The 23,520-nt window shown below is 44.1% G+C and overlaps 2 protein-coding genes across 6 annotated transcripts in view; one reads left to right on the plus strand and one right to left on the minus strand.

Moving 5' to 3' along the window:
• GAS6 (growth arrest specific 6) overlaps window positions 1-4,866 on the plus strand; it is a 40,627-nt gene extending 35,761 nt beyond the window's left edge. The window contains exons 14-15 of the mRNA XM_040555395.1: window positions 430-658; window positions 4,292-4,866. Coding sequence (XP_040411329.1) covers window positions 430-658; window positions 4,292-4,443 — 381 coding nt within the window. The 3' untranslated portion in view covers window positions 4,444-4,866. The remainder of the gene's footprint in view (window positions 1-429; window positions 659-4,291) is intronic.
• Window positions 4,867-8,232: 3,366 nt separating this feature from the next.
• Window positions 8,233-23,520, minus strand: part of TMEM255B (transmembrane protein 255B) — a 72,007-nt gene continuing 56,719 nt past the window's right edge. For 3 of the 5 annotated variants that reach the window (XM_040555518.1, XM_040555594.1, XM_040555790.1), the window contains 4 exons: window positions 22,926-23,011; window positions 19,718-19,877; window positions 14,012-14,155; window positions 8,233-8,947 (listed from right to left, as the gene is read on the minus strand). In XM_040555518.1, coding sequence (XP_040411452.1) covers window positions 8,780-8,947; window positions 14,012-14,155; window positions 19,718-19,877; window positions 22,926-23,011 — 558 coding nt within the window. In that variant the 3' untranslated portion in view covers window positions 8,233-8,779. Of the gene's footprint in view, window positions 8,948-8,996; window positions 9,695-9,785; window positions 12,109-14,011; window positions 14,156-19,717; window positions 19,878-22,925; window positions 23,012-23,520 lie in introns of those variants that run through there. The other 2 variants (XR_005819436.1, XM_040555721.1) reach the window with 2 other exon arrangements.

Raw genomic sequence — 23,520 nt, forward strand, 5'->3', positions numbered from 1 at the left:
AGATGCTGTGAAAGGTCAGTTATGATGGAGGGCTGAAGACACTAATCTAATTACATTCAGAATGAAGGGCTAAATTCTGGCATTACATGAGTATAAATAAGGAATAATTTCACTAAAACTCATCAGCCAACTTTTCATGTACAATAAACAGCAGCTATGGTGTACTTATGTCCACCAAAACCTACTAAGAATTCTCTCATAGGAGAAAATGGTTACAAAAAACAGTTAGTTCCCCTCATTCATAGTTTTTTCAATGCAAGTGAGTTCAGAATATGATCAGCAGTAATAATAATAATGCTAATTTTCTCGTGGCTCTGCAAAATCTTCATAAACAAGGCCACAGTGGGGTCATCCTAGCCCTGGATAAGTGTGGAGAGGTATATTTCAGCTCACTGCCTCTTTTTTTTTCTTCTTTCCCCTGCTGTCCAGTTCGTCATCTTGGCCTTGGAGCACACAGTTGTGTCCAGACTGGCAATAAATCTCTGCGATAAGAAGGAACACTCTGTGGACATCCTTGTCAAGAAGGACCAGTTATCCCTGAGGGTAGATGGGATGGCAGGAGAGAGTGAATTAAGCGCTTCTGAGTTAGAGGACAGCCTGTCCATCTTGGAGAGCTCTTTGCAATCAACAGTGAAGACGTATGTGGGAGGATTGCCAGGTGAGCATCTAGTTTCGTAGCATGAAATACAGAACCCCACCTCACTGAGCCGGCGGTCAGGAAAACCGTTCCCATTCGTTAAACCTAGGAGCTTCATTCTCTGTTTCTGCTTGAGCAGGCTTTGTCTGCAATGCAGACATGTGTGATCTCAACAGAAGTGAGGGTGTGCTTGATGTTTGTTTGTTTTGTTTTGTTTTTCATCAATGATTGTGTCCTGAGGACAGGTGGAGGCAAAATTAGAAAGAGGAGGTTTTGCTTAGTCAGCAATAGGAATGATTTTTCTGAAGGGTAGCCGCAATGCCTTAACCATGGTAAGACCCATAGGACCTGTACCACAAGATCCTGCAGTTTTTACACAACTACACATTCATTAAGTTAGAACATGCAAGCTTTATGTTGTTACTTAAGCACTCCTTGTGAGGAGATCTCATCTGTTCTCCTCCATGGACTTTGTATATCCCATCACCTTTGATAGGAAGTTTCAGAATTGGTCCAAGAACCCACTGTGAGGGCTAAACATTTCATGCCATAGCACACAGCACCTAGCTTCCCAACCTGCCAAAAATATATGCACAGGTTTTCTGCCCTTTTGTCTCTAAAATCTAATCTCTGTCTGACTCCTGTCATAGACTCCTGAGTCACATTGCTTTGACTGAAGCTTGGAAAGCCCAACGTGCTGATTCTCCCTGGCTGATGTTCTCTTTGAGCTGAACACAGCAGTCCACAATTAATTTATTTCCTCCCAGCTGAAGATACTTAGAGCACAACCAGAGGCCTACCACAGTTTATAGCTTTGGTGGCTTTTCAGCTTCTTGAAAGAGATCAGTTTGCTCCTCTGTTGTGAGCCTGGAAGGTCAAGCTTTCATCTGACTCATGAATTTTGGCCAAACTTTGGGGGTTTGTCTCTTGTTCTGGCTAAACTGGTTTATCAGTCCCTAGTGCTGAGGAATGCAATTAAGGAAACACTTGTGTTTGTGACACATAGCAGTCCACCCTATTTTGTTGCCAGCAGCTAAGCAAAATCTTGCCCTTACTCGCCCAAGCGAGGGAAAGGGAGCAGTGTTGGCCTCTCGGTAGGTTTTGAAGCAGTCAAGCTGGAACAGAGTGACTGAGACACAGTGTACGCTAGGGCACGTGGCATGACTGTTGCCGCCATGCATGCAAGCTTACAGAATATTTATGCCAGTGATGTAAATAGTTCGTAGTCACACCTAAAAGGGGGAGGAGGGACGCTTTGGGGAGTTCACACGCTGGCAGGAACAAACAATGCTGAGTCCACAAATGTAGCCTTTTGCACTGTTTGACAGTGCCACTGTACAAGCAAGGGAAGTAACCTGCTTTCTTTCAAGTCGCTCTCGAATGCACAACTCAAAACCAACTCCATTCTGTAGCTGTCCTGAGTTGTCTGTGGTTGGCTCAGACTAACTGTACTGGGTGAAAGACGGTTTTTAATTACCTAGGACTAGGTGGGAAGTATCGTAACTATTGCTCTCAGACCCAGCTGGCTTCTGTAGATTTAGCTGCTTTCACCCTTTGATCTGTTGTACTCATCAGCAGGACTTGCTGCCTCTGGTCTGCTTTTACCATCGAGTGGAACCCAGCGCTTGCGCTGAGAAGTGCTGTTCCTTGCCAGACGAATAAACATTTCAGCACTTTGGTTGGATTCATAACTCTGGGTTAAATAACTGTATCAAATGGTCAGATCTAAGGGAGTTTGGCTCATTCAGATTTTAGTAACGTTATTTTGTTTTTGTTTTTTTTCCCCTGCTTCTTTACCCTGTGGAAAAGAACCAATCACATTTAATCTCGTTATTCCATTTGCAATAAATAAATAAAGAATCCTGGGTCAAAATATGCATTATGTCCCATACTAAGTACGGGTAAGATTGCAGGTGTAGAAGTATTGTTTAGAGTTTGAGAGGCAAGAGGGAACTTATAGGCATTTACTAGCTTTTTATGGTATTTTCAATTTGGATAAATCCTGAACTATATAATTTATATGATGCATAGACATTTTTCCAGGCAATGTGTATACCAAGCTGGTAAATGAGCCTTTAAACAAGCCTTCTCAGTCTTTACAGGACCCCAGACAGATCCATTTCTAGTCACAACCGAAAAGTATGTATTTGACCCAATTTGCAATTGTAACATACAAAAAAAATCCTTTTTATATTTATTTTTGACAGTATCTTATAAATCCATCTCATCCAGCCCCTGTTGTCCTTCCTTAAGCCGTGTGGCACATGTAACAGCAATCTGCATGATTCCTTAGATGAGTTCAAGCCATGAGGCCAACATTGTCAACTTCTTCTGAGTCAAAATTTAGTTTAAATTCATGTGAGGTACCATAACACAGAGGCCCACTTCTTTGTAAGAGTCCAGTTATCTTAAGCAGACTCCAGAGATAAAATTTGGTAAACAGGGAGGAACAGGAAATAGCTGAAATCATTTGTTTAAGCAAGCTCCAAGCGATGGTGTTTTTCAGCCAGAAAGCTGAAAAATTTATAGTATCTATTTGTGGCTTACAAATCCCACACAAATACTCTTTCTCTCACTCAGTCCTGGAGTCCGCCTCAGTGTGAGCTGTGTTTGATTACATCAGTGTTGAATTTGGCCTGGCAGAACCCTTTAAATGGCATATAATCTCAGACCAACAGGACAACCTATTGTTCACGTCGTCCTTGCTTCAGTGTAGAGATAAGGGGCTTGCTTTGCTACCTGCCTCACTGGGAGGCTGCCTAATCTTTGAGACATTCCTTGCTTTCCATTGCACAACCAGCACAGCTGGGTCAGCTTTGGGTTGTAAGTAAGCTAATAACCTTCGGGGAAGGGTAGAGGACACGGTTCATGTTAATTTTTGTTTGTTTATTTAAGGTCAGTGTGTAAGCGATGTTGCAGAAGTTAGTAATAGCCTCGACTAATTTCTCCTAGTCTGTTGGATTGTACTTAGTTTCTTCTTCCTTGCTAGTTGTTTTCTGCCTCTCGTAAACTGATTTAAAGGATGTCACCAGTGGATCTCCATAGAAAAAAATGTGGCGTTAGTCTTACCAACTCTGTATTGCAGCATCTTTCTGGTGAATGCCAGCAGCCTCCTCGTGCTGGTGATACTCAGCATAACCACAGAATGGGAAAGGTGGCTGCAGCAAGTGGTAGATGCTGGGTATAGGAGGAGCCTTCCTGTTGTGTTCATCCTATAATATCTTGGCAAATATTTTGGAGAGAGGAATGACATTACAGGAGGCTGTAACAACTCTTCCGAAGACCATATAGAGGGAGAGAAAGACCAACATAGTGGGAGAGAAACCATCGAGATGGAAAGCAGCGTGAACACAGTGTTTCTGGCGTGAGTGGAGTGAAGCCTCGCTGCTGGGCAGCAGCATGGTCTCGTCAGTGCTGGAAGCCTTGCACACAGGCAGAGCAGCTGGGGAAGGGTGCAGTGCACAAGAGCAGAGGGCATTCTGCCTACGTTTGGGATCGTGCTCTTGTGTTCTGGTGAGAGGGGCAGGGGGAAGGCAGAAAGCCTGGCGCAGAGAAGGGGTCAGTTTGAATTTACTGATGATCATCGGAGCGTAGGTAGGACATGTGTTCGTGCAAAACAGGCCTCCAGAGATGCTTGTCTCCCCTTTGGCACAGATGTTCCTGTCACCTCTACTCCGGTCACGGCGTTCTACCACGGCTGCATGACTGTGAAGCTGAACAGCAAGGCACTGGACTTGGACGAGGCACTGTACAAGCACAGCGACATCACGTCACACTCTTGTCCTCCAGTTGAGGCGGGTCCGTAGGTACCACTGCAATGCGAAAGTTTTATACTAGGAAACTTTCAATGCTTTTCTTTTTTTTTTAAAGATATAAATTATTCAGACCTACCGCACTGCGTGTATAGTTTCTCTTAAACACTGAAGTTATGTAGGAGCTACTGATCCTTATGTCAGATTGATTATTGAAATACTCCTTTGCTTTGAGGTTTAAAGGTTGTAATATATTTGTAAATAGTTCAGAAGACTAATATTAAATAAGCCAAAAGTACAGAATATACCTAAATGAACGTCATGTTTAAAGTGTAAGAGACAGTTCTATCCGGAATGTGGAAAACCTGGTAATATATGAGTGTGGACTGGAAGAAAAATAATAATTCTGTATTATTTTTATTACCAACACTGCTTTCTGATTTGCAAAGTATGAGAGAATAAAATATTTACATACAAGTTTTTAATTTACCTGTACTCAAATTATTCTGTACTCCGCTATTTGGAGATGATGACTCAGGCTATGCCTGATGTGGAGATTACACTAGTGGTTGTTTTTTTTTGTTTGTTTCAATTTGTTTGGAGGCGGGGGGTTATGTGTTTGTGTCAGTATTAGATATCCTTGGGCTGGAAAGCGAACGGTTGCTGCTATTATTATTGCTACAGTTTTTCTTTCTGGTACCACAGATAGAAGACGCAGTTGTGACCTTTAGAAAAACTCTTGGTCAACAGAGAATGGAAAAAAAACTGGGTCAGCAGGAAACAATTAGAAGAAAAGACTCATAAGCTGAAAGCCATATGGCTTTTGTGTCAATAACCACTGAAGCAAATGATGAGGTGTTGAGAATTGGGAATATTAAGTGGTGATGACATTTTTTTGCTGCTTAATTTTTAGGTTGGCTCATTCACCATGAGCCTAACGGGAGCACAGAGGCTTGTGATTCTGAGAGTTAGCCAGGCTGAATTGCAGTGCGGTGAGAATATGCTTGTGGGTTTACTTGGGAGAGGTTGTAGAGCCATAAAGTGAACTTAACTTTCAAACTATCCTGGTGCTGCTGGGGCAGGCTTTGCCTAGCCTGCTTTGAGGCAGTTGAATCTTGCTTTATTTTTCCTTGCCTTCCAGTGGGTTAAAGAAACGAGAACGAGAGGTATGCCGTGGTGGATATCTGAACCCTGGGTGGCTAAGGTCACTATGCTTCACAGGGTTAATATGGAAAAGGTCTAATAGTACAGGGTTTTTTATAAACTGTTCCCAGCCATTCTACACCGTGTTTTGCCTAGTCAAATGCGGAGATGATGGATTAACCTAATAAACCACACGCGACAAGGTAAGTGACCAAGGTGTGGAGATGTAACTGTCCCAGAGGAAAGAACAGAGGCAGGGCAAGACTATCCCAACTGTATCCCAGCTGACAAAAGTTTTTTACACTCAGGAATGACCAGATGCCAGTTTGGAAGGATAATTGCTAACTAGACAGTAATAACAGGGACAGACTCACTGGTGGACTGTGCATGGATAGGAAAACCCAGAAGTAGTTCTATGGGTTCACTTTTTGTTATTGAGCAAGGGATACTAAGTTATGTGCAGGAGTGCTTTCTGTTATAGTCAATGATTCTGGATCAACTTGGGATGTGATGGAGAACCTAAGAAACATCAGCTTATTATTCCAGTGAGAGCAGGGAATCCTGAGGGTATTGTGGTGAATAGCACTTCTTCTGTGTGGTGGTTTGTTTTCTGTTTGTTTTTCCTGGTTATTTTAGTACTTCACCAAAATACGTCTCCCATTCTTTTAACTTGGAGGAGCTCTAATGAAAACAGTACAAACTTGGATGGCACCTACTATTTCTTAAACCAAGTAGATGAAACAAACCCCGTTTTACTTTGTTCTTTTCAAAGGAAGCATGTTAGCAAAGCAGTCTTATGTCTAGCATTTTTTGTATAGTTTCTGTGGTAGATCCCAAAAAAATAACGTGGCATAAATGAATCACAAATATGTCTGACCTTTGTGTTAATGTAAGTGGTACTGTTTATGAAGCCAGATACTGGAAACGCGAATCTTGTGGTACATTGTGGTAGTCTGCAGTTTCAGGCTTAGTATTATGTGAAAAAGACTATAATTCATTTTTTTTTAATAACAATCTAATTCAGAGCTAAAAATATCGCCAGGATTGTGCATATCTGTGCATATATGAGAAGATATTTTGCATAGACTACAACAAACTCCAACCAAAATGTGATTTAGAAGAAAAAGCCAGAGTTTGCAAGTCTGGAGAATTACAGAAAGGGAAGCAGGAGGGGAGGGCTTTTGTGTCAAGCTTGATTGATTTTAATACCCTAACACTGGAGGAAGAGGCAGCTACTTCTATATATCATTGAGAAGAGGAAATAAAACGATAAGCATTCCTTCATTCCTCCTCAATCACTGTGTTTCAACCCAAGAGAAACACTGATTTCATTTTCGTTCTGTTTGCAGTCTAGGTGCTCAACTCAAAGGGACCAAGTCTGGGGTGTTTTTTTTTGACTCCAAAAGTGCCCAGAAATGAACCCAGGTGGTTCCCCAGGGAGTATTCATAGTAACTGAAAATAAGTCCATATGCAGTTCCACTCCTGTTCCACTCAGCGCATGATTAGGGTGATCGTGCTCTTCAAGCATGCATTTACACAAGAACTAAGTATTTTGGATGTGTTGAATTCATGAGTAGAAGTAAACAGCAGTCTCCCCTCTGACTTTGTTTCTCTTAACCTAGTTCATATCACTGACCCCGTCAACAGTACAAGTAAGGCACCTTGTCACCAACGTTAACATCACTGGCCTAAAACTTTGCATATCAGAAAAAGAAGATGGAATACAGTATGTTTTTTATGGTCCATATAAATTAACCTCTGACTTTATTTGTATTAGTTCTGAATCTGTTTTTTATACATAGAGGTACAGCACATGAATTAACAGAAATTCTTGAAAGGTGGAAAGTATTATGTAAAAGGATGATCATTCTTTGGTCTATTTTCAGCTGGTCTGATGGTGTCACTTCCTTTTAAAGGAAACTGTCAAGTAGGCTGGTTTTGTTTATATAGTGTTTCTTTATATTTCCATAATATGAAGCAGCTGCTTAAAAAGCTAATGAGAAATACCTTCCTTTCCTTGCTTTGCTCTTTGGCCTTTCAGAAAATATCTATAGCTTCGTTGCTGTCTAGACTGTAAGATCTACAGAGCAAGCAGCAGCACCACCCCTCTTCCAGGAGCAAAATGCAGTGGCGTGGTGCCGTAATCTGATGGGTTTTCGTGCCTGTGTAGCCACTCCTGCCACTAAATATGAAAGCCATGCTCTAAGAGGGATCTCAGCCAATATGATGTACAGAAAGGGGACAGAGTGCACACAACTTTGTTCCTGTCAAAGGCACTGTTACAAGTATTGCCACTTAGCCTTGTCGAAGTATTTCCAATTCTGTAAAATGGGAAAAATTATGAAGGAATTCTGACCCTTCATCAGCTCTCTTTCAGTGGTTGCAGAATTACTGGACAAGACCTTGTTAAACTTAAATAACGGGTTCACAGGGAGTGGTTTTGGTTGTGATCCTCTTTTGACTAGAAAGGAATTAATTCCAACACGAAAGTGCAGATTAAACATCTGTCTGGAAATTGCACCTTTAGTGCGCTGTCATGACATTTTACTATGCAGACTAGACTGGCATGAAGTGCAAACTTAAAAAAAAAATCCAGTAAAATTAACCTTTCGGTTTGAAACTTGAGGGAAGTATTTGGTAGGGTAGTTTTCCCTCTGTTTTTTTGGTTTTTCTGTTCTCATAAATATAACAGCCTTAGGTACAGTATAAATATACACAGTCAATTTTATTGCAAAATAATTGCCACACATTTTTTATTGGTACAACTCTTTCACCAAAAAAGGGTTCTTAAATAAATACTACAAGCAAACAAACACCGAGGCTCTTCCTACCCAAAGTGATTTACTCAGAGAGCTCCAGACTACCCACTCAGACAACACAGACTAAAACCCCTTTATACTGGTCTATGAAAGCAGAACACATATCCAGAGCGTTTTCTTCATTTCTCCTCTTGAAGAAAAATCACTCTGCAACATATGGAGAAGGAAAAACTCACGGTAACCAGAAAGCAATACTGCATTTGACTGCAGGCAAACTAGGTGGTTACCTGTCACACTGCTGGTGATGTGCCTGCCCTGACATCTCCAGGTTTCTGCTCTGCTTGGTGAGATGTGGCTAAAAGCAGAGTGGCTGTGACACGCTCTGTGGTGGGTTCCTTGTTAAGTCTAGTGCCTGCGCAGCGCAGGGTTTCCAAAGGTTTCTTAAAAACAAAGAAGCCTACCAGCTACCTAAAATATATTTTTTGTCCTACGGTGCGTACGGTGGAGGCTTTTCTCCAGGCAAAAAGTAAGTCGGTGCATAGAGGGGTGGAGCATTGGGGGGAAGGCCGTAGTTGGAGCTGGACTGAGAAGGAGGCTGAGTTTCTTCTGATAAAGAAATGTCAGTAGATGATGTTCCTGGAAAATTGCTGGTAGGCTGTATATAGACAAAGAAAAACATTTCAATAAATGATTATGATCCTGTTTGTGGCTCTGATTTAAATGTTTACCATGTCAGTATTATGTCCCATGGTTAAATTTCTCATGCATTGCAGCACAACACTCACTTCAGTATTAGAGAATCTTTTTAAGGATAGCAATTACAGCGTATGGTGAAAGAAGACAGATTCCACCTGTAATCCAAGTCATTTTTAATAGATACTGTGCATACAGCTAGACAACAGAACAGGAATTTCTGCAGAAGATGCTTTGGTTTCCCGGGTAAGGCATGGCACCCAACTGGCTGATTAAGTTACATATAGCTGCAAGTTTCTAGGCATCGCTCTGAAATCTCAGAGTTGTAATACTTGCATAAAGGCAGGGTCTTATTGCTGTGCCAAATGCAGACTCCTTATAAGAGAAAATTTACAGGTAGGCATTCTTTAAAAGACCTCCCTGTAGGTCTTTCACCTCGGCTGTCTCAGTTACAAGGAGGATTTGGCTGAAAGAGGCATGAAAAATAAGCAGCCCATGCTGAGTAACAACTAGGATTTATTAAAACAAAAGGATGCATCTAGGGACTATTGTTCTGGATAAAATCCTACCACTACTTTAAATCAAGTTTTGCCATTGATTTCAAGAGGGTCAGGATTTCACTCCTCCCCTCACATGCCAACACATGCCAGTCCATGGGCTCCACCAGAAGAGTTGGGCTCAGCTCCCTTCAAGTTCAGGCCTAAAATGCCTGGAATTTAAAAAAAAAATAGTAAACATGGATCTATTTCAAGGGAAATGTAAAATCCAGGCAAGCAAACAATGCTGTCTTGGGTACTTACCATGCTAAAAAAATGAGTAGTCATCATTTACAAAGCCAGTACCAGGGCTGATACTTGGCTGGTGGCATCTCAGAGCTGCCCAGGGCTGCCAGGCCCCTTGCCACGGGGGGAACTTTGAAGAAAGGGAACTTTGTGACAGGAAGGTCGTTTATGCACCATAACTATGCAGGAGGCAGTGCAAGTATACCTATAGACCTGCTGGCTAGATCAGCTCCAAATGTAGTTATTGCTTTTTACAGTTCATTTTTTGTTTTGTTTTGTTTTGTTTTCACAACCCCAGCAGCCCCTGCACAGCTCATCATTTACCTGACCAGTTGGCAGGCCTCCTACCAAGACTGGCTGTGACTGACCTGTACCAGTAAGGGATGAGTGATTTTGTTACCACATGCCATGGTAAACAAATGAAATGCTGGTTACAACTTCGTCAAAATGCATTCCTGGTGTCACCTCTGTTTTTGTATTTGGCTGATTTCTGCTTGCGGACAAACTGTGAGGTAAACTAAGCTGGTTTGGCACCAGCTCAAGGTGTGATTTTATTTTTTTTAAGACTTTGTTTGCCTGTCCAGCAAGCAGTTATTCAGTGAGATACTGAATTCAGCAGAAGACTAAGAACAAACCTTAGTCTTAGTTGAGCTGAGCCACCACGTGTGACCCTGACTGGGGCAGGTGCAGGTCAGTGTGAAATGCAGGTGCTTAGGAATGATGTTTAGCCAAAGCAGGGAGCCAAAGGGAATGCTGAAAAGAGAGGTGTGTCATGGAGCCCGCCTCGCTGTACAGTTAGCAAGGTCACTGGAAAAGGAATGAGGCCTGAGGGTGAGATGCTGGCCTCCAGCTGGGCTTCACACGTGGACAGGATGCAGGGATGAGCTCCTGCTGGGGCTGGCCATCAGCACACTCAGTGTCACCTCAAACTGTGTGGGGCCTGCATAGGAGAGCTGCCCTGAGAGTGCCCCTGTGAGCTCTGTCACCCTCTGGGTACCCAGCCAGGCTTCTGATCCACCTGGAATCAAAAACGTTATGCTTTGAGATGCCCATGGGCACCCTATCAGACCTCTGGGTGCTGTTCCAGAAGTACATGCGAGTCTCACATAGACCTTTGGCCAACAGCCAGCCTTTCATGGATGTCTTGCAAATATTAGGTCATCTCAGATGCTGTATCTTTAGACAATTGAGGGCTCAATGACATAGACATCTAAGTGCACAGCATAGAAACTGATTCCCACCCCTGGTCAGTGGAAAGGACTTTAGGGTGCATTCATACCATTCACTTCATGTATCTTTCACCTGTGATAATCCACATATGAGAAGTGCCTTGCCCTCTCTGTGGACTCTGAAGGATCGACCCACTCGGGTGAAGTCTTTTACACTGTAGACATCTAGATCTTAATTCAGCTGTCCACATATGAGTGTCTAGCCCTTTTGGGATGTCATGGGGCATGCCAGATGTCTACACAGAGGTGGTACAGCGACTACAGGACCTGGACCCTCCTACAGCAGCATCAGGGGCCAGGTGGCTACTTGATTTCATTATCACACAGCACTAGATCCCTACATGTCAACAGCCCTGTGTTTAGCCAGCTGAATCCCAGCCACAAAGCCTGTAGTTGCCTTAAGGACCAGAACCAGCTGAGCAGGGCTTGTGAAAGCTTGAATTCAGCAGCTAGGCACCAGGCCACTAGCTGCTTGGAGCACTTAGATGGGTTATGAAGGCCTCCAGCCCTATGGGTTCAGCCTACAGCTCTCAATGGATGTGCATGTTATTTGAGCATCTGGCTGTTCCAAATCAGGCCTGCTTCTCACATTCACCCTTTTGTAACTTTGAGTAAGTTTATTACGATTTTTAACTCATAACTGTTCCATTATGCTGAATGCTGATGCAGAAATTGATTCTCTCTAAACTACAATGTAATCAGCTCATACATGTAGTAAAGCTGCTTGACTTTTTTTTTTTCTTTTCCAAGAAAAGGATTAAGTGCTTTCCCTTTTGGAGCCCAGTGCTTCTTGCTAACCTCTCCTGGCTTGAGGACAGCTGGTGATGTCTGCCCCTGAGTGTTATGAAGGGGAGAGAAGACAAAGGAACGCGCTTCTTAGAAAAAGTAGAAATCTAGGGGGAAAAAAAGTGTTTATTTTGGAATGCAGTTAAGAATTTAGGGGTAAATATTTCTCTTTCTCAGTGGACACAGGACTGAACAATTACAATTGATCCTCAAGACTACTTACATGCATCTTTTCAGCCTCATTGCTTTCGTTCGTCTCTGTTTATCCCCTTCTCTATTCTTGGCTACATGCTAACTGAACTCTGCAGAACAGCACAGCTTTTCAGCTAAAAGCAAACAAAAAAAGACCTCCGTGTGTACTTTTTTTTCCTCTCAATCAGTGGTCTCCAAAAGTGCCTGGCCCCATTATCTTATTTATTAAAATGTGCCAAGGACTGTTCTTTGGCTGTGAAGCCAACTGGCACAGCACATATTACATCCATACAGCTGAACTCTTACCACCAAACCAGTGTGTGTCTCTCTGTATGCACACCACCTACCAGGAATGGTCCACTGCTCCTGCTGGCTCCTGACCCCTTCCTAGGTGTTGATGGGAGACTATTAGATGGTCTGGGCCAAACCCATGCCAGGAGGATGCTAACAATTCACTGGTGTGCGTGGTCATTGGCCCTGATGAGATGTGGCCTGGGAGGTCCACAGCCAGCTCGTGGTAAACATGCAGTGTTTTCTATTAAGAATTACAAATCGGTCTAACAGTAGACAGCCAAAGTATAACAAGGCATTGGACTGAACAAACCGGCTTTATTGTGATTTAAAAACCTAAAAAATGCCAGCAATCTCTCTAGTGTCTCTACAGCTATTTACCAATTTTATTATTTATATATTATTTTTATAGTATAACCCTAATGTTCTTCATCTCACTTTGCCTGATCTGTGCTGCACTGTCCGAGCCCAGACATGACGGTGACTGGTGCCTGTCGTGCCAGGCCCAAGGCCCCGCCATGGCTAGGAGCACTGCTGGCCTTCCAGCTCTGTGAGGGAGGGACAAGGGAGAGTTACAGCAACGAGCGTGGGCTTGCAGAGCACGTGTACTCTGAGTACAGACACCTAGATGTTGTTCAGGGGGAGAGACAAGTGTCCTAAAAGAGAAATTTTGAGTAACACCCATGTTAAGTAGGGAGCCACTGTGGCTGGCCAAGTATGCATGAGCATTTACCGTCCACAACAGTCCTCTCAGGACACAAGGCACCTAGCTCATGGGGCATGCTGCCAGGGACCTTCTGTGGAGGGAATTAGTCTTGCCTGTGCTCCACAGAGGGTCCCTGGCAGTGTGACTGAAGGTGCCTTCTCCACTGAAGCTATTTGATAGCCAGCTGGAATAGGAGCAGGTGATCAAGGTTCAAACCCTTCACATAAAGGAGGGTCAAGAACTGTCTTGTCACAAGGCTACTTAGGCCAAAAGAAAATCAACCACCACCCTCAGCATCACTCACCGCTTTTTCCAGGCCAGCTCTGGGCTGGACTCACTGTGTTTAAAAGCAGCTGATGGACTGTGCCCCTAACCCCTCATTTATACTCTCCTACAACATCCCGTGGCATTTGAATCTTCTTTGGTGTGTAAAAACAATTCCTCCTTCTGTCTTGTCTTGCCACCAAAAAGCTCTATCGGTACAACCAAAACTTAGTTATCACTAATATCCAGCCACAGTCCTTTCCATATCACTCAGTTTTACAGACCTCTTATTTCCTCCCCTTTCGTGTTTCCTTTCCGCCTGATGAGTCCTCATCTACTGATTCCCATATTTTGAGTAACATGGACAAAGGCACGTAAACCTTTCTGACAAATCCTGTATAACTGATACTTCTTTGGCTTCCCCATATGCCTCTGCTCCTGCTTTACCTGGCCCTACATAAGGGCTGCTTTCACCTTTGTGACTGCCACAACACAGCTCTAATCCCACATAGGGATTCCTGGCCAACAGATTGAGTCCAAAGGACGACCAGAGAAAACTTGAGATCCAGGAACAGACCTACAAACTAGTCCCAGGCTAAATCATCCCAGAGGCAAGTCTGGGCATTGAAATCCAACTTCCTGACCTTGTTGCAGACCCTTGTTGCAGACCCTGTTGCAGACCCTGTGGCAGAGCCAAGACCTACCACTGCAGAGTTTGTACTGAGAAGCAGCTCAAGGTTTTCTGATGGAGTAAATGGCACCATTTTGTACTATACCTGAAGAGGCAACGGATAGGATGGATACGTAGAAATAGTTGCAGCAGAAGGACAAAACCCAGCATACGTCAGGATCTGCTGGGCAGGATTGTACAGGATCTGAGGAGGAGGTGCAGCACTGAAAGCAATTTGGGACATAGGTACCTGTTGAGCAAAGAAAACAACAATTTATCAGCACAGCGCAGAGGGGTCTGGTGCAGGAACTGGTCCCAACAGAAGTTACAAATAACTAACAACTTCCTATTTTCCAGCATAACGCCAGTACTACAAAAAAAAAAAAAGTGACAGATATAATTAGAAGAGTGCGTATCTGGAGTGAATTTTCTGGCCAGAATTACACAGCTATTTTAATCTTCTTCCCTTGGAAAAAAAGACTGCTGGTGCTTCCCTAGCACCAGTTACAGAAGCACTGGCAGGGCTCCAGACCAGAGACACCCTGAAAAGCACAGCAAACAGCTCTAACCGCCTCGTCTTATCCACTCCAGCAACCCTTCCTTCACACTTTGCTGCAGACTCTTTCCAATAGCAACTACCTGTCCAGACCACTTGTTTGTCTTTCACAGCTTCCTCTCACTTGTGGAGTTTTCTGCTGGCTTTCCAATACCACTCCCTACATGCATATCTCATCTCTACTGCACAAAATCAGGATTCTCATCTGTATCAGAGTTGAATTGACTCCTTGATCATATTCCATGGCTCTACTGGCATGTCCCTTAACCACTATGTGAGATAAAATTTGCAGGAGGAAGTAATAGCTCATTTTAAACCAACCAATAAAATTAGGAAAAAACAACAACAAAACAACAACAACAAAAAAGCGCAAACAACATAGAAGGTTGAATGTGACACGGGACTTGTGTTCCTAAAACCCCGTGCTACATAAGAAGGACAACAGAGCTCTGTGAACGATTTTCATGACCCTCTGCTCTGCAAATTAAGGCCAGCTCAGTGGTTTCTCTCCACTCTGTTGGTTTTTATTAGCAGATTCCTTCACATGAGAGCATGGAATTTTCTTTTTATTGAAATAATAAAAGATGGTGGTTGCAAGACACATACTGAAAGCAGCTGCCAGGATTTTTTTGGCATTTCCTTTCGGACTTATCTGTGAGAGACATGAACCACTGCATCCTTCAGAGATAGCATACATGTTGTGATTCAGGCAAGGGTGCATTAATTGTGTTTTTACATGGAAAATGTCGTCTAGGTCACTGATGTAGCACATGAGGTTAAAGCAGAAGGCCTAGTTCATGTGAGAAGGCAAGTCTCTCATTTCAAGGTACTCTCCTCAAAACACTTCCTTTCTACCTGCCCTGAAGGGTGAATATGGTGAGAAGAAAGAGAGAAGCTGCCTTTCAGACAGCAGTAGCAAGAAGCAGCTCATGAGATTGCCTAAGATCCAAAAGCTTCAGGCCAGCAACATGTCTCACCCTGGCTGGAGCAGGACCAGCAACCAGAACGTGTCCTTCCTTGGAGGAGGGAGGCTCTGGAGCAGCCATATCCCTCTGGCTACGGACATAAGGCAAGAAACACTTGTTTTGCACAACATGAAATACAGATTTCTGGTCTGAATCTGCTACCAACTTTCTGCTCTGGGACCTGTAAGGTATCTCTGTCCTTCCAGGAGTGCCTCTAAATCCTTTCATGTTCTCTCCACCAATAGCAGGAACATTCTCCCATTGCTAAAGACAAACATCACAACAGTCCTAGAAGACAGATTTGGGGAGTCAACCACTCCAAACCCACTCATCGAGCATCTTATTATCAGATTATCTGGTCTCAGCCTGGAGCCAGTAATGACTTGCAGGTATTCATACAATCACAGAACCATTAAGGCTGGAAGAGCCCTCCAAGATCACCTGGTCCAGCCATCCCCCTACCACCAATGTCACCCACTGAACCATGTCCCTAAGCACCACGTCCAACCTCTCCTTGAACACCCCCAGGGACGGTGACTCCGCCACCTCCCTGGGCAACCCGTCCCAGTGCCTGACTGCTCTTTCTGAGAAGAAATGGCTCCTCATTTCTGACCTGAGCCTCCCCTAGCGCAACTTGAGGCCATTCCTTGTAGTCCTATATCAGGTATTCTAGTAGTGGTACTACATTTAATTAGTCATCTAAAACACAAGGGTAGGTGGAGATGTTTTATACCAAAACATGCACCCAAGTCAAAGAGATAAGAAGCTGTTAACTGACTTGGGAGCGCTGTCAGTGTAAGCATCTCCAGCCGGGGAGCAGCTCCACACAACGAATTTAACAGCAAATTGCAACTTCAGTTGCAGGAGTGCTAAGATATGAACATGTGGAAAGCAGCTCAGTAGAGGTTTACTTCAGCTTCCTTTTTTTTTGAGCAGGGTGAGGGAAGAGATAGGAATGATATTTCATCTGTCCAGATTCCCATGAGGACTCTGAGGAGGAAACTAATCAAATAAATAATAATAATAAAAAAAAAAAGCCAGCACACTCCCCCAGGACCAGAGGTTGTTCTGATTACTGCAACCCTAAACAGGGCAGGCAGATTCCTTGGCAAGGTGTGTCAGGAAAACATCCCCAAGTCATCAGCTGAATACCAGGGCAGGGAAGAGAGGTTTTAGATTAACTCTTTGTACTACAAGTGAATTTTTTCATGCATTTCTTTACCTCTCACGTAAGAAAAGATCAGGGCATTTTGCCGTTTTGGACACTTTTATTTCCATTACATCTTAACCTGCTTTTTGTTAAAGGTGGCTTTAAGATAATTGCCCAGCCAGCATCCTATATCCAGGCTCACAGCAGATCTGAAAAGGAAGGTACTGTCACAAAGGCTGCAGCTCCCCCAGCGGATCACAGGGGACAGCCCCACAGGTGACCCAGGGGCCACCAAGAGCTGATACCCTGGGGTCAGGGAAGGATGAAGGGTTTCCCACTAAGCCAGCACAACTCTCTGGCACACAGCAAAGCCACGGCAAGCATGCCAAGGTCTGCACTGAATTTGTCACAAGAAAGAAACACGCAACAACCAAAACAACACTTTTTTTTTTTCTTTTTTTTTTTTTTCTGTCCAGGAAACGTGATGGATTTAGAAGCAACTGCACTGTTTTGCAAACTCTCTTCTTCGCAGCATGTTTCGGCTGCCAGCATTCCCAGAGATAAACATGCTGTTTTTTTGTTTGACTAGTCAGCCAGCCAGTTGTGTTTTCTGGAAGTCAACCTCAGAGCAATGCCCTGAGGCATTTCAGTGGGCTTTAAAGCTCCCCCTGGAAAATGCCAGTGAGCATATCTGTGGGAAGGTGACATCCTGAAAGAAAGTGAATTGTTCTCCCACACATTTCAAAGCTTTTTCTTATTTCAGTCCCATGCCCCCTTCTCTCTCCCTTCTGTTTGATGTTTTCTTGCCCTCCCCTTCTCTCCCCCACACTTTTCCCAAGAATTACTCCATTAATAATGAAAGCAAGCAGCAGATCAACAAAACAGTTATGGTACATACCTCAAAAGGACCCTGAAAAAGCAAAGGAGCAAGAAATGGTCATTTCATTTTGGATTGCTTTTAGTAACACTTTCACAAACATAGCATGGTTCCTGTGCTAAGCTAATTGACACAAATTCATCCTTCCCCTTAGGCTAGTGAGTTTTTTTTCTTTTTTCTTTTTTTTTTCCTTTTTTTCCTTTTTTTTTTCCCAATCCTGCTGCAGAGGTCTTATTAAACAGTTTATTCAGATCAGGTTTTAGGTTGGAGCCTCAGCAGACTCACGCCAGCCAAGTCCAGGGGGAAGCTGCTGCAAATTGCTTGCATGGCTTTTTGCCACCTGGTTGGAAGACCCAGAGCTTGACCTGGGACTCTGCTTCCCAGCACGGGGAATGCACCAGGTCACAGAGACTCCACCAGGTCATAGAGACTCCAGTTCTCCCAGGAACATCTCCTCGGCTTGGCATCCCTTGGGAGCAGTGCAGTGATATCCTCACAGCACTGAGATCAGCTGGGTTTGAGCTCACCCTGCTACAAAGCTTCAGTCCAAATCCTGTTTAAGCCTGGACTGACGTGAGCCATTACATGGGTGCAGCCTGGCTCTCCACAGCCTTCCATATCTCAGGGAAGCACTAGCAGCTCTGGCTCAAAAGCTCTTGGCTTCTTCCCAAAAGAAGAAGCACTGAAAAGCTTCTTTTTACTTGGCTGTGCAAGCCCCCAGAGGCTGGAGATGGTAATCCCAGGGCAGGACGCAGCTCTAAAACAAAATTTTACTTTCATCTTTTCATATGTAATTAAAGCTTGGCTCCTAGGGGCCCAAAAATTTTGTGTTCAGGGATGCAGACTAAATGACATTTTAGTCACCTTACAGCTGAAGAACAAGAAAGAAGGGAAGAAGAGGAAAGAACTTAGCAGCACTGGAAAGCTGCACTGCTCTATCAAGACTCATTTTAGATAGCACCTGCCTTCCCCTCCTCTTGTGGCTGCTCTTCCCTTCATTTCCCACCAGGGCTGCTTCTGTTTCCCTTCTGCCACTCCTCCTCTCCCAGGGAGGTGATGAATTAAGCTGGGAAAGCTGCTTCCCCTCTCAAGCAGCCGCAGCTCTTCATGCCTAGCTGGCTGCAGTTTGCTCTCAGCTCCTTGCAAGAGTCCCCTTGCACAAAGCACGGGTCAGCTGCGCATTGCTTACATGCAAAGGCTCAGGAGGCTTGTTTGCCTTAGGCTAGAGAAAGGAGCAGTCCCAGCAAATGTTTGCAACTTAACAAAGGTGAATTTCAAGTAAAGGCCGTGGAGACTGCTCTGTGTGGAGGAGAAGGAGCACCACAGAGATGCTGGGTGGTTGGAGCAAGCCCTGGACGCCCTCCAGTCTGACCGAGTCCTTGGCTCACTGGCTGCCAGCTCGGAGCAGTCCCTCTCCTCCAGTCTGTCCCCCTGGTGCACATCACCCTCAGTTCTCCTACTTTCTCTTCCCTGCTCCATCCCTATCTTCTTTCCTTTGACCTTTCTTTCTATTTAATTCTATCCCCTCTCAACAGTCACCTGAAATACCATGGAATTAAGAAGACATTCGTTGCTACTACGCCTCCCTTCTGCTCCTGCATTTCAGCCCCATCCCCACACCTCTGTCTGTTTAGTTTGGAAGCTCTTTGGGGGAATAAATACCATCTACTCTTCTGAGTGCTAGTAAACTGGGAGCCTTTTGGCTGCTCTACCCCTCCTGGCACAGCCTCTTCTGAGTGCAGCAGCTTATATCTGTGTGGCACAGGGAGCAGTTAGAGAGTGGCGTTCCTTAGTGCAACAACAGAGGATTAATGTGACCCGAATACAACTGTTTAAATAAAAACTTGACAGCTCCTTCAGAGTTAATCCCCATTCTTGGAAAAAGAGCTGCACAAATAGTCACACCTGGGAACTGCGCTTTACGTTACCTACAAACTAGCATGCTTTAAGCCTGTGCTGGCCCCCAGGTCCAGTGCTGAATTAGAAGAAAAAAAAAGATGTCAGTAAGTGAAGCGCCAGCATCTGTTCATGCAGATGCTTGTTTTTTTCCCCTCCACTCATGTATTGGCCAGACCTGACCTACTTAGCTGTGAGCAGCTGGCAACTGCTTAGCCTAAATATGTGACTCCAGACTCCCAGACCACACAGGAAACATGTTTAAAGTGCCATGTTTTGTACACTCATGCTTCCTTGTTTTCTAACTTGCTTGATAACGTCAACAAGCACAGAAGTCACTACAGCAGGCAGAAGATCGTGAGCCTTACCATGTCTTTAAAGGCCCCGAGAATGGCTGCCGTGATGATCCCCAGGAACAACCCGATGATGTTCAGGACTGTGGAGGACCACAGCAGCCTGTACAGGTGAACCACGTCCTGGCAGCTGCTCACACCGAGAAATTCGTAGTAGCTGGAGGACTGCTCTGAGCTGAAAGGGAACGCAGATGGGGTCACGACGGTGCGTTGCACGAAATAAAGAGCACCAGAGGATCTGAGTCCCTCCTGCTTAGTTTTCTCTTTGGCAAAGTACTTAATCCATACTCCCTCCTATGGGTGTGAACACTGCTCAGATGAACTGGAGAAAGCTCTGCTCAGGTAACATTAAACATGCAGACCTACTAATACCAACCCTAGTAGAGCTGGGACTCCTTTTTTGCCAAGGGTCTCTGAACACAGAGATAGTCCTGGTATACGGGTGCTGCCCTGGCCATTTAGCTACCAGCTAAAACATTTAACGTGGCTTTCTTTCCCACTTCACCTGGAAATCTGCTGGCATCTCCGACAGTGGGAAAGGCAAGTTGCTTAAGCATTAATTCAACCACAGGAAGGGAGGTTTTGCCAGCTGGCTACATTTGGTTATGGTGTCTGCAGTTCCAAATTAACAGATGCAACATAGTACAGTGTAAAGATGTGCCTTTAAACTATGGATTGTACTATCCAGAAAATTTTATTTCTTTATATTTCTACACTGCAATGGTTACTGTAAATCAGGCATGTCGTGAAGTCAATCCTCATTACCTCTCTGAAAGTGAGAAATATTCTACTGCAAAATTTGAAAACAATTTCCTGCAGTTCTTCCCAGTACCTGTCTTAATGCTGGCCCACTAACGAGCTCCTAGAGCAGCTGGAAAAGAGTTGGAAAGATTTTTTAAATGCCAAGTCTGGTTTTGCACTGTTAGGAAAGTGCCATCAGATTATGGTGGAAAGCAGAAGCGAGCAGTTTGTGAAATATTTTTCTGTTCCCCCTCCCCAGCACGTGGGGCAGGTGTGGGGACTGTGGTTAGGGAAAGCTCTGCAGAGGAAGGTAGCAGCATGGAGAAACCCACAACACTTCTGGGTAGGTCCAAGCCAAGCATGGTAATTTCTGGAAATGTCAAATCATTTGTTGTGGGGCATGGTTCTGGCACTGTGGATTTGCTATTGTCAAGTTCACTTGGGCCCTACTATACGAGCCCAGATGTCACTTAACTAAATAAAGCCACAGCTCCAGCTGCTATCAGGCTGAGGTTGTCTGACTTGCAATCCTGCCTGTGTACTGGTCTGTTGCACGGCTGACACCAAGTCACTTACTGGGACCATGACATCCTCCAGCTTCTCTTTGTCCATCCTATGTGCCGAGTCTGTAAAGCAGTGAGACTGCTTCTCTACTCTTCCCATAAGGTCTTGCTTTCCACTGAGGATTGCTTACACTGGCAGAACACACGTTTAATTATATCATTAAACACTGTCACAGCAATGATGAGTTTCTGATGTTTCCAACAAACCCCATGTATTAGAAAATTGGCACTGAGGAGATGGAGGAGAAGTTTTGATGTCGAACATCGAATTGTTCTGGTTGGAAAAGACCTCTAAGATCATCTAGTCCAACCTTTAACCCAGGACTAAAGTCCACCACTAAACCATGCTACTAAGTTCTATATCTGCACGTTTCTTGAAGAGGTCCACAAGTGGTGACTCAACCACTTACCTGGGCAGCCTGTTTCAATGCTGTACAACTCTTTCAGTAAAGAAATTTCTCCCAATATCCAACCTAAACCTCCCCTGGTGCAACTTGAGGCCATTTCCCCCCATCTTGTCACTTGGTGCTTGGGAGAAGAGCCCAATCCCCACCTTGCTGGGGATTCCTGTTCTCTCCTTGTTGCTACATTGCGCTTCAAGCAAAAGAGTTTCAGTCAATCTATTTGGTAATTCTGAATGCTTTCACCCCTTTAAGACTCCTGTTCTTTTCTGTGTTGGGTTGGGTTGTTTTAATCCATTCCATAGAGCTGCACTCACCTCGTGTCTGTGTGCCTGAGCAATATGCACAGAAGACTTCCCTCTAGTCCCAAATTTAAATTTACTTCTCTAATTTAGTTAGGTTCTGGGCAAAAACTACTCTTTCAAGCGGAAACCCTGTGTTTTACCTCATAGTGCCAGCCTCATTCTCATACACCAAAAACGTTCATGTCTCGTAGCATGCTAGCCAAAGTTTACAGAGGACTGAGGTTATTCAGAACTGGTGGCATGTGAAAAGGAGGAAGAAAAAAAAAAACATCAGGAGACATAGGAAGGAAGAAAGATGGGAAATACACAGAGGAAAAGGAAGAAGAGGGACTGTGGGTCAACTAGAGGTTTACAAAGGTTGCATGAGAGTGCATGATAGATGATACTGAGCTGTACAGAGTGAGTCAGGCATAAGCTCAACCCTGGGAAATTCTCTCCAGCTTCTTGTTTATGGCAAGACACGATGCTGTTTGCAGTTGAAATCTCTGTGTGCCAGGTGGCCAGTCAGCTGTGTGAGTTCATTTCATCCATCTTCCACATTACAAACCCGTGGGCTTGGCTGTGATGTAGTTTTCCTAACCACCCTTGTACTCCTGATAAATCACCGCATGGCAACCCTGTGCTACCTTCTGCTGATCTCTGTAAGCATACCCAGACATTTCCTCACTTCTTATCTTCTGGCTTCCCATGCTTTAGTAATGATGAAGTCAAACGGACAGCTTCAGGAAACACAAGACCGTCTGTATCTATACTGGCAACTTAGTAAAAACCCATGCATATAGAGGCTATTGCTAACAAAAGAGCTCTGTGTTTGACCACCACATGATCTCTCTGTATGGACACTATGTTCCTATTTATTTTGTCTTTGGTAAAGTTTGGTAGAAAAAAATGATTAATTAAATCTAATGAGAAAACTGCATTGCAAGATCACAAGTAAATCTTGACAGGGCTACGCCTGAGTGGTTGACTTTGATAACACACCAAAAAGCTTATCAATATATTTTAAGAAAAAGATACTGAAATAATGGCAGCACTAACACATAGCCCCTGAGCTCTTCTCCACTGGCTTCAGTGACAGAGGAGCTGGATTGCTCAGCATACAAGTCCTCTATGCTGCTTCTCCAGGCCTAAGGGCAAAACTCCCCGTCTCTTAGGAGGAAGGACTACCAACCAAGGACTTCTCAGAGGCCGCTGACTGCACACAGGTACTTACTTCTCACAGTTGTAGAGGTCACAGCAATAGCATGTGTTACTCTTTACTTTCAGCTGGCACTTGTTGTTTAAGGTATAACACGTCACCTGCCAAAAAGAAGAAATTGACTTTTAATCTCAGTGTTTCAGTGCAGCATACTGACCCCAAGAAGCAGCTACTGCAGCGTCAGGTTTTATATGCTGTTGTGCTGTTGTGTTGGCTGGATGGTGTGCCAGGACTGCTGGAGTTTTCAGCAGCTTTGCTGCACTGCTCCATGCTATTTTGAAGACCCAGAGTCCACAGCAGATCCCTACAGCTGTGACACGGGGACCACGGGTCTTGAGGGATACACTACAGCAAGCCACTGCAGTGGATAAGAATACCACTCCATTATAGTGGGGAAATGGGCAAAAACGCCAATTTCTCTGAACAGCTTCTGGTAAATGGGAGCTCTTTCCTTTCAGTAACATCCTCCTGAAGAAGGAAGTAATTAAGAATAACAACAGCACCAATCTCCAAACCCACAAACAAAACCACTCAGAAAAGATCCAAGCACTCCAGCAAATAATTACCATTTACAGAGGCTCTTGGATATAAAACTTAAAAGATTTATTTG

Source organism: Cygnus olor, chromosome 1 (assembly GCF_009769625.2).
Source record: "Cygnus olor isolate bCygOlo1 chromosome 1, bCygOlo1.pri.v2, whole genome shotgun sequence".
Classification (NCBI taxonomy): Eukaryota; Metazoa; Chordata; class Aves; order Anseriformes; family Anatidae; genus Cygnus; species Cygnus olor.